Below are 17,389 nucleotides of genomic sequence, written 5' to 3' on the forward strand. Positions count from 1 at the left end.
CGACAGTCCCGCAAAGCCTCGGCAGCCAACCTCCACAGGGTAGATGGTGGTCTACCACCCAGCCTCCTGGTACTTGGAGGCCAACTGTGAACACCTGGCCTTCTCCCGCTCGAAGGCAGCCTCCATCTCCTCCTCCGCTGGAACCGTAAGCTCGATGAGGTGTGCCACTCTTGCTCCCGTGGACCACACAACAATGTCAGGGCGAAGAGATTTGCTGGTAATCTCGGTGGGGAAGCGGAGCTGCCTGTTGAGGTCAACCCTCATGTCCCACTCCTGGTCAGGGGAAAAAATGCAGTCCAGCCAAGACGGGGTGAGTCTTAGCAATCCATTTTACTTTGCCCAGGCCCATCCCCACCGAGCCTTTTCTGCTTCTTTGTCTCGGTATCTTTCATTACAGGAATCACAGAGAGCGTGATGAAGCTACATGAGCCCTCATTGAATCTCACACCACCTTAGGTTCCTCCCTACAAAATCTTCTCTTCCTCAAACCTCTTTTCATCCTCTTGTGCCCGACCTCCATTGACACCTCTCAACCCACCTCTGTCCTTACCTCATCAAATAATTAGCAAATGCATCCAGTGGCGCAGATTTAAATCCTTGTCTTCATGCATAAACTGCTGCAGTGACCGTAGAGTTGGAGCAAAGCTAAGAACACAGGCACCCTATACACTTTAGCTGCATAGGGTTAAAATGGTAACACCCAGTAACTGTTCTGATGTGAGCATCCAGCTGTGACATGAATTTATTATCACTCATCAACGCACCATCACGGCATTATCAACTTTTAATTCATAGAAAATGCCTCCGTCAGAACCTTTGTCACAGATTGAGAACGTTCGCCTTTTATGGCCACAGATTCCACCCCCGCCTCTATTTAAAGCGTGCGGTCATCCAGTAACATTTATCCGCTCACATCATTCATCATGTAATCCCTCGTGTCCTCAGATCATGGGACAGTGGTTATTTCACTGCTCAGGGAGTGGGAAAAAAAATAAAAATCTGCTGGCAGCAGAGTGTTTTCTTCTTTGGAATCACCGCCACCGCCACCTCCGGCTCACCACCTTTCACGCGATAAAGGAGGCACTGACTGTGGAACCCTTCAAATTGAAACTCATAGCCTATCTATTCTCATTGTCATGTGACTGACATTAGTGCCGTCGAGCTCACCGGCAGCAGCCTCTAGGCTTACTCCATGCTAGACAGCTGCGGTGCAGAGACGGGCCGGTGGGAAGCCAGTGTGCCCTCCTACATTCCTGGTTGCTGCACCACCGCACTCAGTTGCCCCGCTATCAGTATGAGTGTGCATTTGGCTCTCTGAACGGCGGTTGTTTATCTTTCCCCTCTGTCATACACCGGCCTGACGTTTCTGCCGGGGAGTGGATTGAGGTTATGCACTTACTTCTGGGGGATGTCGACGCTGGCCAACGATCCATCCTCATATTTATCACAAACAGATCCCTTAATTCTGCTGCACTCCAAATCTTAAAGGGACAGCCCACCCAAAAATCTAGTATATGTTGATGAGGCATAACATTGTGACCACCTTCCTAATATTGTGTAGGCATCCCTTGTACCTCCAAAAATGGTTGTGACTCATCAGAGAATGGACGTGGGCCCTCTGGTGTCTGGCAACAGAATGCTGTTAGTGGGGGGCCATTGGGTCCTATGGGTTGAGGGGAGGGGCCTCTGAGGATCATCACACAGATACTTGATCAGTCTGGGATGGGGTGGGGGTGCCTGGTCTGGTCTAGGTGGGTGCTAAGTAACATCCACGCCAATGAATTCCAGCAGAACAAAAGTTTCCCAGCAGAACACTGAATTGTCACAAGATGGTCAAAGATATTCACTTCTCCTGTCAGTGGTTTTAATGTTTTGGCTGATCAATGTATATTGCCCTTGTTGGCACCACCTGACTCAGTCGTTACCCTACATCCAGTTGGCTGGATTGCCAAACTGTCAAATTATCTGGGTCTCACTGCAATCACACTGGTTCATATCAGTACATACTGTAGATGTTGACTCAGCTGAAGCACACGTGGATGTTTCTCAATAGAAATGATTGCTTCCCTTTTTATTTGGAGGAACAGCTGTCTGATTGGGAACGAAATGCTGCAGCTTTCCAGGATCCCTCTGCTTCTGAAGGGACGCACTTCTCATTCCTTTATTTGGAACCGTAAACCTAGCTTGTAATTTGTTATTAGAGCTGAGATTTATTTATTCTTAACAGCCGAGTCATTTTAATCCTTACTCATTTTAAGCAGAGTGGAGTGACTGACTGAACAAGCATAGTTTGTTGAGCTGCTACTATTGGCATGACTAAAAAGAAGCAAAGTCTTTGATAAAATTACCTTGATACCACAGTCTCATTCATTCATTCACTTTCTGTAACCGTTTGTCCTCTGGGGGGGTCATGGAGGGGACTGGAGCCTATCCCAGGTGTCACTGGGTGGGAGGCAGGGTACACCCTAGAATCACTAGTTAACCTAAAGCCCCAGCCCCAACGGATCCGAACCCAGAACCTTCTTGCTGTGAGGCATCAACCACCACGCCAATAGCAAATAGAACAAATGTCCCAGGTTAAACATGGACTAGAAAAGACACAAACATGAATATTATATATAATCTGTATATTATTCCGCAAACCCAAATGCACATTTTTTTAGATGACACCATAAAACATCACTAATTCCCCTGATTCCTATTTCCGCTAGTCAGTACAGTACATGTTCTGATCGTTAAATTCCTGTTGTGAGTGTAAATGCACGTCTAAATCTGAACTGTGTAATGCAGCAATAAAATGTATCATGTGCCTTCTGGGGAAAATCTGATTTGTCTTGTCAGCATAGCTGCCATAAAACTGCAGCAAATACCCGGTGTGGGCCTACGGGTTATTTGCTACAGGAGGGCATTTGGTGCTAATTTCAAAACTATACTGTTTATTTGTTGCCATGACTTATATCACTTAAGTAACACAGTCTAATTATTATACTTCTGGACAAATCTTCAAGTCTTCAGCAGGACTTCCTACAGTAGTCGCACTGTTGGCAACTGAATATTCCTTGGACAATGATCTCCAGGGCCAATCAAACTGTTTGGTTGCTCTGTATGCGGTGATGGACCGAAGAGTAAAAGCAACATCGTCATAAACGTCCTCTGAGTGTCCTGGAGTTGAATTTGTTGCTTCTGACTCACATTCTGATAAGAACTGAGTCTGGGTCTCTCGCCAGTCCATCACAGGGGGAGAGACAACCATTCATGCTCGCATTCATGATTTAGAATCACCAATTACATACACTTCTTTTGGACTGCAGGAGGAAGCCAGAGCACAAAGAGAAAACCCAAGCAGGCGTGGAGAGAGCATCCACTCACAAAGGCCAGCACATTTAAACCCAGAGTCTTCTACCTGTGAGACATCAACTGCAATCAAACAGCCTTTTAAAGTTTCTGCTTTGCACTTTTTTTTCATGTGCAGATTTGGAAAGAAATGCTAATTGAATCTTAAGTGTAAATGGGGACTCATACATTTATTTCCCTTTTCTCTTTCCACCCACATCAAGGATGGTCATCATTTAATAACTAAGAAGCTTCCTGCGATTTCCTTTATGAGGGCGCGGGGCAAGGGTGGATTAATAACCTGTCCTCAAGGGGTTGGTTATCTCTACGAGAAGGGCCACCTTAATGCGGCGGAGGAGTTTGTGTATCCCGTGACCCTCTCTGCTGAATTGTGGGCGGTAAATCGGTCAATGTCATGAAGCGGACTACTCAAGGAAAAGGACCCAGGTGCAAGACTCTAGTGTTCAGGCACAAGGACAGGACTTTAATGAGTTCAACAAAAGCTGGATGGAGTTCCAAGAAGAAACTAAAGGATCTACAGGAGCTGGAGCGTGGGCTGCACCTGCAGGGAACAGAGAAGGCAGATATGTTAGATTGAGCACTTTAAAGTAGACTAACCGTTGATTGCTGGTTCTAATGTAACTACCACAGAGGTAACTGAAGAACTGGAGAACTGGCATGAGTGATTGTTGGAGCCGTTATACATTTTGCAGTTATATTTAAATCACTGCGTTCATGTATTTACATGCAGTTCCGAGGTTTTACCTAGGGGGAGCACCGGTGTGGAAGTGCACATAGCTAAGCTACAGGTGGGGGAAATGAGGTGTGCGTTTGTGGGGAAGCAAACAATGTTCTGACCGTGTCAACCAGAAGCTCAAGTTGGTTTAGTTTTCTTTAAGTCACTACAGTGATTATGGGGCCCTTGGTAGACCAGGAAGAGGAGCTTGCCAGCATAGAGGCTGGTGGCTGGGTCTACACCCAGCATGAAGGAATGACATGAGGTCACCACCTTGTGGAACCACCACCTTCGTAAGGCCTCCAGACCCTCCTCTGTGGTTAGCTTTAAGCCATAAACTGTATATAAGATAGACATCAATCACTGGGCTGCAGACCAACATTTTGAAACCTAGAGTTTAGCATTGGGTGCTATCATCATTTTTGTGGAGTTAGGAGTAACAATATTTGGATCAGAGGGAGGAGCTGGGAAAAAGTGAACGGTGGATCTGACTGAGAACTTGAGGACGGGTAGTCAGTCACTCCAACCAACCTTCTTTAAGGTCTAATATCTGCTAAACTATTAAATTATTTTCAAAAGGAGCATCAGAACATTGATCAGGAGACGTGAAGGACACATCCATTGTTTATACTGCATACATTCAGTGTTTTAAGAAGCAATATTTTAAGCAACAAAAGGACTCTTGTTACAACATTGAAAGCTTAGTTGGCCAAGAGAACTCCTGCAGCAGGAGACAGGCATTGGTGATGCCAGGAAAACCGTAACTTCTGGGGGTAACATTAAGAAAACAAAAGACGAGAAAGAGACATGGAGAGGGTTGTTGAGCATGCGCTCAGGATGTTCTGTATCTGTAGTATGAGGTTTGGGGTTGGGCTATGCTAGGGATTTGCCTCGTCTACAGTTCTTGTTTGTTTGTGATTTAAAGAGACACAATATTTATTATATTTATTTTGCAGACGATGTGCCACTGTTCTACTCTGGTTGAGTGCGGCCTGGTGGGAAGCAGAGTGAGTCATGGCTGAAGGCTTTTGGACACTTCGGGTCCTTGTTCATCACTGACGATTATATAGAATCTGATAAATCAATAGGTTGGATTACAACTCCTGGGAATGGATGCAAGTCAGCAGACAAAAGACAAAAAACAAGCCGCAACGTTAACTTTAAATTTTTTGTGCCTTGTCAGAATGTTTTGAATAAAATAAAAAGCAACAACTTTGTCAATTTGACACACTATTTAAAGGGCAGCTGTGGGACAACAAAGAACGGCAGCAGAACTGATCTTCTGTAAGAAGGTTCCTTAGACTGGCACCGGACCAACTGCCATCCTTGTCAAGATGGAGCACCAGTCCCATGTGTATCTGTTCTCTCGTAAATCAGCCTGCTATTTGATTCTGAATCAGTGAACCGCCTCCGGAGGCTCATCCAGGCAGGGTGGGCAGCGGGGGGCCCATGAGGCCTCAAAAAAATTATGACCGGCCCTGCTTTTCTAAGCTATTATCAAGTACAGGTGGGTGAAATGATACAGGGTTGTTTTAGAAACGCTCAAGATGCAAAAAAGGTCCCATCATCCCATGATGAGGACTGTACCTATCCAGTAACAGGACACGCAAACCTCAGTTCTAAACACCACTGTTGCGCAACAAAGCCTGAAAATCTTTTTTTTTTTTCCAACCCTAAATCTCGTGGGAAGGAGCAGTACTGTTACACGTCCGTGATAAGTAACGCGATTTATCAAAATTGGGAAGGAACAATATGGTAAATAGTACCCTCCCCTTCCCGCATCTCATTAACTGAGTCCCGTTGCAGCTATAGGTGAAGCTGCCTCTCTCTGCCATACTGAAGCAGGTGTCCAACATGGCGAACGCTGGCAGCGGCTCTCTCGCGACTATTCTCTTTTTATTCATGTTTCAAGCGGCTCTTCTCAAAGGTAGGACTTCTCCGATGCTGTCTGAATGGAATACGCACTCTCTTGTCACATTTCCGTGGACGTGGATGTAGAGGAGAGCGATCTTTTAATTATTTTTTTTTTCCATCAGTGGCTGTTTGTTTCTCTTGACCGTGCGCGGCAGAGCGTTTTGGATCTATCTGGTGATGTTTTCGTGCAAGTGCGAAAACCTCTCCGCAAAGTTGAAGGACTGAATAGAAAGCGCCGGTTTATGCGCTCCGGGTTTGTTCAGACACGCGATCCACATACGCTGCTCCGGCAAATGCATCACTTTGCTCCCCGTTAGGCTGCGGGGCTGGATGGCTTTGCCGCTGCACAACTGCCAACTTAAACGCGTACGTGTTCTCATGCGAAATCGCAAATCGCCTTGTGTTTTGTCGCTCGGCGAACGCGCGGGCGTTTCGGCGTGCGTAAAAGTAGTGTTCGCGTGCTCGGTTCCCGGGCTCGCTTTACTTTTGCGGCGTGTCGTCCAGGCACGGACCCCCGAAATGCCGCTGGAAATCACGGAGAGCAGCCGTGCGTTAAAGTGGAAGATGCAGCAGCCTCGTGTGGGGAAGCGCTGAACCAAACTCCGTTCGAAAAACAAACGCTATTCACTTCGACTAAGCCGAGACAAAGATTCGTTTGCGTTACAACGGAACGCCGCTCATGTTCTAAATGATGTGCGTTTTTTGATGAATTCGGCGCAGAGGTGGCTCGCAGATCTGCGTTTGCTCCGCATTTAATCACAGTTCTCTCAGAATCCCTCCACTATCGGCCATCCCGCTGGATGTCGACTGGAGAAGGGGAGAGCGGCGGGCGAATCCGCTCCAAAAGTTGGCATTTCATTGAAGCAAGAGCCATTTAGTGTTTCTGAACGTATGCCGAATTGAAAAGCACACCACGTGGTTTCATTCTACACCTCACATTAGCCGCCACATAACATATGTTAACTGTTGCTGGTAAACAAGGGGAAGATCCGCTTCCCCCCCGAGTTCCCAGTTGCGCTCCGGGGTGTGCACTCGTTGTGCCGGGATTGGATTTGCAGTGTGGCGCCGCTGCAAGGGAACGCTGTTGGCAGTCAGATGCTTTTGAGAAGCGTGTAGATTTATGAAGAAAAGAGGAAAAAAAAAAACAGTGCGAAGCTCGGATGGAAACTGCGACACGGAATCTTTACGCGTTTTCGCTGAAACCACTTGTGATGTTGTGTGGCGGTGACTTGGCGAGCTGCAGAACACGCACACGCGTTTATTTGCAGATAATGAACAGAGCGTTTCCAGTGTTGAGCTGTGTGATCTGTGTTTAGTCGTGAACTACTGAGTTTTTTTCCCTCCCTCCCTCCATCCTTGCGCAGTGATATGGTGAAAGCTGCGCCGCGTCCACCTCCTGTCGTAGCCCGTATTTACATCCAGTTATGTAATCAATGATTGCAAACTCAGTTACGCGTTGCAAAGCTCCACTCTTTAAGAATAACCCCCTTTTTGTGCTGAGTGCGAGGATCTGATTGTGAGAATAACAGCGAGGCAGATGTCGACGTTTTGTCACGTTGTGGATTATCCACCAGGCTTAATCCAGTTTTATGCGTTAAAACGGGCGCGCGGCAGTAATATGTTGTTTTATTTTCCTTCTTCTTTTTCAGTGCCACAGGTCAGGCAAACACTAAGCAAGAGAAAAACAAAGTAAACAGGACTGTTTGTTGTGGCTTCTTTCTGGACAGTGCGCAGTGGAGCTTTTTTACCTTCATGGAAATGGCTCCACTGATTTCAAACAAAGCTCAGGGCGCACTTGCACAAAGCACATCAATTATTTACCTCCAGCTGCATACTGCAAGCTCACATTGTGCCAAACATTACAGCCCCCTCACCCCCCACCCACCCACCCACCTCTTAAATAGAAAAAATAAATAAGATCACAGTGGAGTGGGGCTAAGAGAAGTCTGCAGTAATTAACTTCACCTCAACTACAAGTCCCGTTTTGGCACGGCTCACGCTGTCATCAAATCACACGAGTGCTTCCAAATGAAACGGGGAAAGGAGAAGACGTTTGCGGCTCTCTGCGTTTGAGCTGTCGGCTTTCTTTTGCGCAGTCAGAGATCACTTTCATTCTTTGGAAATGACTCGATAAGTGATGGTCGGATTCTATAAATGATGTCAAACAGGAACTGGACATTTACCAAACGAAAGTTCTTAAAGCAGTGCTCATGATATTTGTCATATTAGATACACCGATCAGCCATAACAATATTATTCCTTCATAATATTGTGCAGGTCTTCCTTGTGCCTCCAAAACACTTGTGACTCCATAGTTGTGAGAATGGACATGGACCTTCTGAGGGTGTCCTGTGGTGTCTGGCTACAGTATGTTGCCATTGGGGGGGCCTTTGAGGGGAGGGGCCTCTGTGGATCATCCCACAGATACTTGATCAGTTTGGGATCTAGTGAATTTGGAGGCCAGGTCAACACCTTGTGCTGTTCTTCATGTTTTTTTTTTAAGTTGTTCCTAAAGCATTTTCGTGTGTGTGTGTGTGTGTGTGTGTGTGTCTCTTCATTTTCGGTTTTCGGTTTCGGCCAAGAAATTTCATTTCGGTGCATCCCTAGTGCCTGGTCTGGTCTAGGTGGGTGCTACATGTCTAAGTAACATCCACATGAATCGCATGTATGAAAGCCGGGTTCAAAAGTTTCTCAGCAGAACGTTGAATTGCCACAAGAAGGTCGATGTTATTTACTTCTTCTGTCAGTGGTGTCAATGTTTTGGCTGATCGGTGTAAATAGCAATGGATTTAGTTTATTCTACTCTTCGTATGACCAAACTGAACTGAGGTGATCACCTCTTGATTCTAATGTAATTTAGAAAAGTAGGAAAACCAAAATGATCTTTTATTGCGCTAATAACTAATGTTCACTGTTAACCACCTCACCTCATATGAATCAAATGAAGTCGGCACGGCAGTCACAAGTTTCTACAAATAATCAAACTTTGAATAAGTCGTCAAAGTGGCATTTGGTGTTCTGTGATTATTTCGCATCGTGTCAATGCTTCAGTATGTTTTCTTTGATTTTATTACTAATACTGAGTCACATGACTCTAATAAACCATTAATGATTAAAAGTGCCCTACAACTCATTTCCGTTGCATCGTTTCGTGCTTGTTCCGGGCGTAATGCGGAATGGATTGCGGGCTCAGAACAGCAGGCTCTTTACAGGTGCTGCTAAGGAGTGCTAACGCAGCACGCTCTGACCGCAGGCTTGCTCAGACTTGAAAACCTGGTTAGGTAATCTTGTAGTGAGTGGCACCTCTGCTTTCATTTTTGGGAAGTTGTGCAATAAAGTGGGAGAGCAGGGGGTGTTGTTGTTACGTGGGCGAATGTGGGAAGAACGTGTCTTCTCATGACTTTCCAATGACCTGAACGGTACGTCGGTTTTTACACGAGACTGCGTTTGGATAAGAGCGTTAGTTATGTCTCACAGGAGTGAGCAGATCCCATTGGGACTTTTCTGTCTAATATAATCTACAATAAACATAACCAATCGTATGGATTGTAAAGGGTGAATCACACTCACTGTCTGCCTGTATTTATGTACATTTACTGTTACGTTATTGGCGATATGTAAACTGACAGGTGCATGCAAGATCCATGTTTCTTGTCTTAACTGTGATACATGCTTTGGTTCAGTTGTTCAACTTTAAGATGCAGGTTACACATGTTTGCCTCAAACACAGAATGGACCTCAGATCCCTTCAACCTGACGGCTCTTTTTAAATTATGAGCTCCCTTCTCGTCCCTCTCTTCTCTGAACTGGTGGCAGCCGCTGTTTTATGGAGTCTGTACTGCACGGGGACTTAAGGAAAAGATGTTGATATTTAACCATGCACGGTAATGTTCAGTAGAGTCCTTGATCTCTTGTCTATGTATCTAACGGACCAGCATGGTTCTCGTACTGAAAGCAGAAGCTGTGGTCTCCGCTTGCAGTTTCGAGTGTGTGGTTCAGTGTTGCATTGTCATTCAAAGCAAGTTTCAACAGGCGGGAGGTCCAAAAAGTGACACCAGCCCAGACGAGTCAAAAACTGCAGTTCCTCAAATGGCCACTAGTCATCAAAATGAGTCCTACATGATGCAACTTGCAACTAGCAATGTTGTCTCACAGCGAAAAGCTTCTGGATTGGAATCTGCCAGCTGGTGCATTTTGGTGTGGAGTTTCAATGTTTTCCTTGGTTTTTCTGGCTTCCTTTCGCAGTCCCAATGCATGCTCGTAAGATGCATCAGTGATTTTTTTTTTTTCTGTGTTAGCCTAGCCGTGAACAGGCGACCTGTAGGGGGTGAACCCGGCCTTTTTGCCGATGGTCAGCTGGGATAGGCTCCAGCTCCCACGGCAACCCTTTAGGGATAAACGGTAATAGTTGGTGGACGGATGACGGTTGTTGGTCGTCATCCACCCTCTTCAGCTCCACTCATGCTCCACCTCTTTGCCCATTTGTGAATTAGCCAGGAGCCAAGATGGCGACAGGTGGGGGTGCCACGCTGCGCTACAAAAACCGCTAATCAGGAGTCCAAGTGTTGACATCACAGAGGTTTCCTCCATCTTTGTACACAGTCCAAGGTCTGAACATTAAGCCATGTCAAAGAAAAGACCAGCAATGTAATACAAATCATTCTAATTGGAGACAAACGGTGAAAAGTGAGAGCCCAAAGAAACATGATTGTATTGCACATCCTTACATTGGTCTACTGATTCAGTACCTGCTCAGTTAAAGTGTTGGTGCATTTATAAAACGAGTCTTTCGTGATGTTCTTCGTTGTGTAATACAGAATTAAATGAACTTGAATGCTAATTGTTTTAGCTGCTTCAGTGCCACTCCAGGGCTGTAGTATTAGCTGCTCTACCCTCCATTGGGAATTCTCTATACAAAGCCGTCCTACGTTGCCGGCCAACTTGAATCTTATTTTATTTTTTCCTTGAAATATATCATGCTTTGGTTTCAAAAAAGTTATTTTGTTCAGGCAGAAGTTATTTCACACCTGCTAGTGTTTATATTCCCCAGCGCACGGTGTAAAAAAAATATATATAAAAGGAGTATTGTTTGGGTTTTGCTTACGGAAACTGGTTCCAGTGCTACATATTTGGCTCCGAGCGAGACTCCGTTATCTGCCACAGATCATTTGCCCCTAGTCTCAACTGGTTGGGTTGTAAACTATCTCTTACTTGATCAAACATTGCAGGTACTCAGGAGATCTGCTGATGCTGATATGGCTGCGGAGTTTCATTGGACTTGCATAAGGATCAAAATATAGTATTTTTACAGTTTTTACTGCCTTGACAAAACAAAATTTCAACTAAAAACTCTTTTCTTCAAAAAAAAACAACAAAGGGTGTTATGGATATCACCGTGTTTGGGCGTAAATCACTGACTTCGGGGCTTCTTCTGTTAGGTGAGGGGGGAAAAACTGAATCCCTTGAATTAGAAAGTGTGGTTTGGCTCGGACTCAAGCTGGTAGGAGCCCTGGTGATGGAAAACAGGTGTGGAAATGGACTTGTTCCCGGTCTGTACCCTCCAGCAGCCTCTCCAGCTGTAATGAAGAACAATGGCTTTATTCCTGAAGGGAGGGGACCCCAAGTGACCCCCGTCCTCCTCCTCCTCCTCCCCCTCCCGCCCCCGCCAGTCTACAGTGTCTCTGCTGGCAAGCCAACAGATGACGGGGCTGGGTCGCATCTGGCCTCTGTGCACTTAGTGTAATCAAAGAGAGAAAAAAGGTTTGTGGCCTACTTGTTAGCGAGCCGCCAGCCGATGGGATGTCAAGTAAGCCCCCTCCAATTCCAAATCTCTTGAGGGGTTGGGGTGGGGGGGGGGGCAGTGGGCGTGGGCAACAATCTGCTATCCTGAAAGCAGCCTACTGGTATCGCATTAGACTCCTCTGCTGTACAGTTTGACAACCCGTCTGTCAAATAAACGAATCTAATTGAAGTGATTTTTGAATATTTATGTTCATGTTTACTTTATGTAGATGCCCAAAAAGCAGCTGTGGTGGATAGAAACACTTCCCCAGCATGCGGACTAGTTCACATGAGTCACGTAAAGAACAACGTTCTGAGGCCGCGGTGCATTTATTGTTGAGTTATGGTGGGAAACATGAGTTTATGTCACGGGCGACTCTATTTTCGTCGGCATAAATCACCTTGCTGAGCTGCTCGGGCTAGGAAAACATTTGCACAATGTTTTCTCCCAGCCTCAGGACGTAAAGTTTGAGAGACATCACCTGTTTTTGGACCTCAACCCATGCTAGAGACAAAAAGTCAGGATGTCTCGGCCTCTGGTATTTAATTATTGAGCATGTTTTGCTCTCCGCTTTAGTACTCAAAAGTGTTTGGAACCCTGTTGTTTTTGTTCATATTTTTATTATTCTTTTTATTTTTCCTTTGTCTTCCAGTCCCATTTCCAGGACTGCAGAGTACACCAGGGTTTCCCATGCAATGTTAATACTATGGCGGCCTGCCAGGGTCTAATTTACTCCGTAACGAATCGGAAATATTTTTGCACGATTCAAACAGCGTTGTGCTTGGGTTATTTTTCCTACTGCTCCCGAAAGCATCCCTCCCTCCCTTCTAGCCTGCTCTGTACTGAATATAACCTGGTGGAGAACCTGTGTTGTTTACCAATAAAAAATTTATGTTGCCGCCAGAGTCGACCAAAAAGACTCCAGACTTAACGTGAACTAGCTTAACTTCATAAGCGCTAACTGTCAGATTAAAAGTCAACTGTTTACTGTAAATTAGATTTATTTGCTGATACTTTACTTAATCTTGCATACATTTGTCCTTAGAATGCCACGCCTCAAAAGCATTTAGTTTAGTATTCCTGTAGACGAACTGCTCAGACTGCTGCTAATTGTCGCTAAATCTGATATCCGCGTTATTACGGTAATTTAAAGACGGACTGATGAAAAACGAATCGGAATGCTCATGAAATTTTGTGGGCAACGCTGGGACACCGTACAAGGTAACACTTTAACGGAAGGTAGTATAGGTGAAAATTCTTTCTAATCAAAATGGAAAAAACAAGTCAACCACCAGGTGGCGCTACAGTAATCGTGAATGCCTGTGATTACGTTTCTCATGAAGGGTATGTTTCACCTTCACGTGTGCTACATCACTGCATTCCTTGAGTTTCGTCTGGCCACGCCCACTTAGGCCCTAACCTTTCTGCGGAATATCGCAAAATGTGCGACAGGTCCTCTACGAGCTAGCAATGCATGTACTGCAGACTGTCGAGCATAGCAGAGCGTGTGCTTTGAGGTGATGGCTGTACACGTGATGGATGTGAATGGCCCTGACGGTACTAGATGAGCTGCTCATCTTTGCTGGTCAAGTTCCGGCAGATATTTTAATGTTAGCCTCTGAAGCTGCAGACACTGACGGGTCTGTTGGTGTCCAAGGTCTCGGATGATACGCTTCTGTGATTGTTCCCCGATAACGTCACAGATCAGTTCAAACAATAACATAATTTCCCGTTCTAATGACATCCATGGTAGACGCTTATAGGACAATCCCATCCACCCCTCTGACAGGATGCTTTTTCTTCTCTCATTCACAAACGATTGAGCCTGGCGATGTTTTGAACCTTTTTACTGAATAAAAGTCAGCGCGGCTGTCATCCTTGAGCAGAATTGACTTTTTTTATTTTTTTCGCCTTTGACAAAATGTTTTTTAGTCATCACTCGCTTCTTTTCTGTCCCGTCCTTCTGTGTTACAGCATCACCACAGCCCAGTCGTCACAGACGGTGATTGGCTGTGCTACGTCACTCATGTAAACTCACGTGACGGGGCAAAGCAGGGAGGCTGAGACGGACCCAACAGTTTCTGAGCTTTCTGAACTGTCTAAGTAGTTGTTTGGACTTGTCTTGACGTCGTTTGGTCATCAACCTTCCCTGGTGATCACCCCTTCCTTGTTTCATTGGCTTCAATGTTTAGTGTGGTCCCCAACAGCTGACATGCATGTCTTGACAGATTGAGGTCAGGTGCTCTGTCAGGAATATTCCACTGTTTGGTTAAAAAAAAAAAATTAAATAAAAAATGTCCGGGCTGCTTTCAGCTGTATTTCCGGGATCGTGGTCCTGGGGCGTTGTTTTCTAGAGTTTGGGAGACTCCTGTCGAGATGGGTTTACGCTGTTAACCAAGTAAGGAAGTGGACAGCCTTCAGCACCCTTAAAGCTTCCAGTCAACACTCGTTTATCAACTCCAAACAAGATTTTCTGGAGCCAGCGCTAAAGAAGCTGCATGACCGGCCAGACATTTACAGAAATCGCTGCATGTCAAATAACATTTAACAACTGTTAATTTGCAAGAATGTGTCAATCTAGCTTTAATGGAAGCTTAATCGCTTTTCCTTTAGGCCAGATATGCACTCACTTGCCAAAACATGGTGGCAATTAAACTGGATGATCATTTTGGAGGTTGTCATTTGTGGTGCTGTCTTTTAAAGTGGACTGAGTTGTATACAAAAGTATTTCTGTTATGTAGCCAAGCCCACTGATTTAACTGGGGTTGTTAAAACAGTAAGAACAGGATGTGGGTACAACATACTCACATCCTGTTCAATAGTTCTACAAAGCACTGCCTCTACAATAAAAAACACAGTTGAACCCACAGCTCTGTGTTTGTATTCAAACAAATGCTTTGTTCCATAACCACCATGAAGCTGACATGTAGTGCAGGACTGTAATTAATGTTGTAATGCATTTGATTTCACTTGCGTACCTAATGAACTGGCAAGTGAGTGTAGTTTGGTTCTGAAATAACTGAAAACTAATGACAATAATCAAATGTGTTTCTTTTTTTTTGGCATTTCCATCCATAGCACCTTGGATGTTCGGCCCTAGGAACTTTGTTCCAGGAACTAAAATGTTCTTTGAGATGACAGTCCAAAGACCTGTAGGTCTTCTGTTGGGTTTGCACATGGCTATAAAACATTGTGGTCCTTTCCAGTACAGTAGGTGACGCTAATGCAGATCATATAACAAAAGATGGTTCCTTACAAAGGCCTCGTAAAAGAGGAATATTACAACAAGTCCATAAATGGACTGCAGAGCGCGGCAAACCCCACCGATAAAGTTCCTGTATTTTTGCATCAAACTACCTACCTAGTACTACCTAGCATCATGTCTGTGCTTTGATACAGAGGATATTATCTTGACAACTGTTGGCGGAATTATAATTTTCTTTTGGTACAGAAAGTTCCTTTAAAAACACAATTCACTTTGCCTGATTTTTGTTCACGTGCTCACCGTCGGCTATTGTTATACCTCCTCCTCACAGAGCGAGTACCGAGGCCCGTATGGGGTCTGATATCATTTAGAAGCAGCAGTCCCTGCAGCAGCTGGGTTCCAGTTCAATTTCTTCCAGTCTGACAATGGCAAAACCCCACAAGTGCACCGCCTGGGCTAAAAAAAAAATAGAATATAAAATCATTAAGTGAGAGTGGTGGGTTAAAATTGGCAAACCACGGCTCCTTTCAATCAGCCCGTCAACTTAAGGCAGTTTCATCAGCAAGCTGTCAACCCGGAGGCAGACGTTCTAGCATTGGAGATGCACCCTAAAAGAAAAGTTTTCAGTCCTCCAGAGTTTTCTTTTTTTTTAATATCATTCCCTCACACAAAGAAATGACTTGAAAAAAAACAAAAAAGGGGCCTTTTACTGTGATGCACAGGAAGGGGCCCTGCCAACATCAGAGCAGCCTCAGGCGGGTGGTTTTGCTCTGTGCATCTGACGGTCCTGACCAAACGGCGCCATAATAAAGAGGAAAACAAATGTGAACACACAGAGAATAATTATTGGATCCAAATACCCTTTTGTCTTCTTTTTTTATTATTATTATTCTTATTATTCTTCATGCCATTACATTAGAAACAGACCTTGAGTCTTACTTAACTCTCATGCCTCCTTAATACAAATCCTAAACTCGTATTAGATTAACACATTCAGTGATTTTTATTCACTTATTTCTTCCACTTTAGTTTTTTCTTTTATCGCTGTAAAGGCATCATCAGTAAAACTGAACTTTCTGCACACATTTCACATTAAAAGTCTCTCATTTCTGCTGCGTATGCGATAATCTCTTCCGTTTCTGATTTAAAACTTGATTTGTCTCCGGGGGGCAATTTAAGGCACAAGTGAGCAGCATGACGTTCAAGTACGAGGCACTTTTTAAGGAACAAAACTATAAACTATCCAAAATGTTCATGGAGGACGTAAACATGACTGTAAGAGTGAACTGAATAGAGCGAAAATGCAAACAGGAATCACAGGGATTATATATTTACATGTTATTGCAGAGGTAGTATGGGCAATAGGTATAATAAAAAATAAGAATAAATACATAAAAAAAAGTTTTCAACTAAGAGTCTGTTGTTTGTGTGGTTAGACAAGATTATTGACAGTCTACTGTACTCATGGAAACATGCGTCATCCTTTCAGCATAAATGAAAGACCTATAAAATAAATGCCTTGGTCTACAGTGTCTTGTCAAAACTGACCATCCTTATACTTAACTTTGTCATTATATCAGACATAGAGAACTAAGAACTTGTTAAACTTGAACTCATAAACACAAACATCATCACATACTTTCTGCGATTTCTCTACTTTTCCCGCGCCGACTCATCGGACTCATTACTCATTTTGCGCCGTAACGTGCAGGGTCGTCCAGGGGACAGTGGAGCGGCCCTAATAGTGAGGCTGAACGGCTGACTGATCTAATCCGAAGTCCCGGGTGGACCGTTGTCAGTCGCAGCGAGAAATGTTTTCCATTCCAGTTTCTGAATTTACCAAAGACGCTAAGTGGCCTTTGATTGCTCCTTTCCTCCCCGGTTTGAGACTTTCGTCGTCTTGCTCCGCCGTGGCGTCAAAGGGAGGCTTCGCCGGCTGTAATTGGACCCATTTGGACCGGCATTCGTTGACACAATGCCGGGTTCAACAATGAATGAATAAAGAATCAATGCAGATCATTTGTGCTTTCAACCAAATAAACAATACGGCTTGGTATTCTGCTGTAATCACTGGAGGGGAAGTGAATGCCCTTCTGAATACAATACAGGTATGCATCAGGCATAGCGGCACAGTAGGCTTGAGTGATCTTGGTTCTCCCATCTTTCATTTTACATAACACTCCAGCTTGTATTACATTTCAGTGAATTTGCTCCTGATGAGACCCTTCAGGCTGTTACACTGTCTACAATGGAGCGGGATCACTTATCCCCACTGTGCTCGGTTCCCGTCCTTTGTTTCTATCTATTGTCGCTCCGTCTTGACTGATATCTTCTGCGCTAATGCCAGACAACTACCGCACAATAGCGCTCCGTCTCTCCGTCTTTGTGTGTGTGCTACTTGGATGATGCTGAGGAAATG

At 44.7% G+C, this 17,389-nt stretch overlaps 1 protein-coding gene across 3 annotated transcripts in view; it reads left to right on the forward strand.

The window, feature by feature from the left end:
• Positions 1-5,778: 5,778 nt before the first annotated feature.
• The window catches only part of cadm1a (cell adhesion molecule 1a), a 390,389-nt gene continuing 378,778 nt past the window's right edge, over positions 5,779-17,389 (forward strand). For all 3 annotated transcript variants that reach the window (XM_084565221.1, XM_084565223.1, XM_084565222.1), the window contains exon 1: positions 5,779-5,996. In XM_084565221.1, coding sequence (XP_084421347.1) covers positions 5,924-5,996 — 73 coding nt within the window. In that variant the 5' untranslated portion in view covers positions 5,779-5,923. The remainder of the gene's footprint in view (positions 5,997-17,389) is intronic.

Source organism: Chelon labrosus, assembly GCF_963514085.1.
Source record: "Chelon labrosus genome assembly, chromosome: 17".
Taxonomy (NCBI): domain Eukaryota; kingdom Metazoa; phylum Chordata; class Actinopteri; order Mugiliformes; family Mugilidae; genus Chelon; species Chelon labrosus.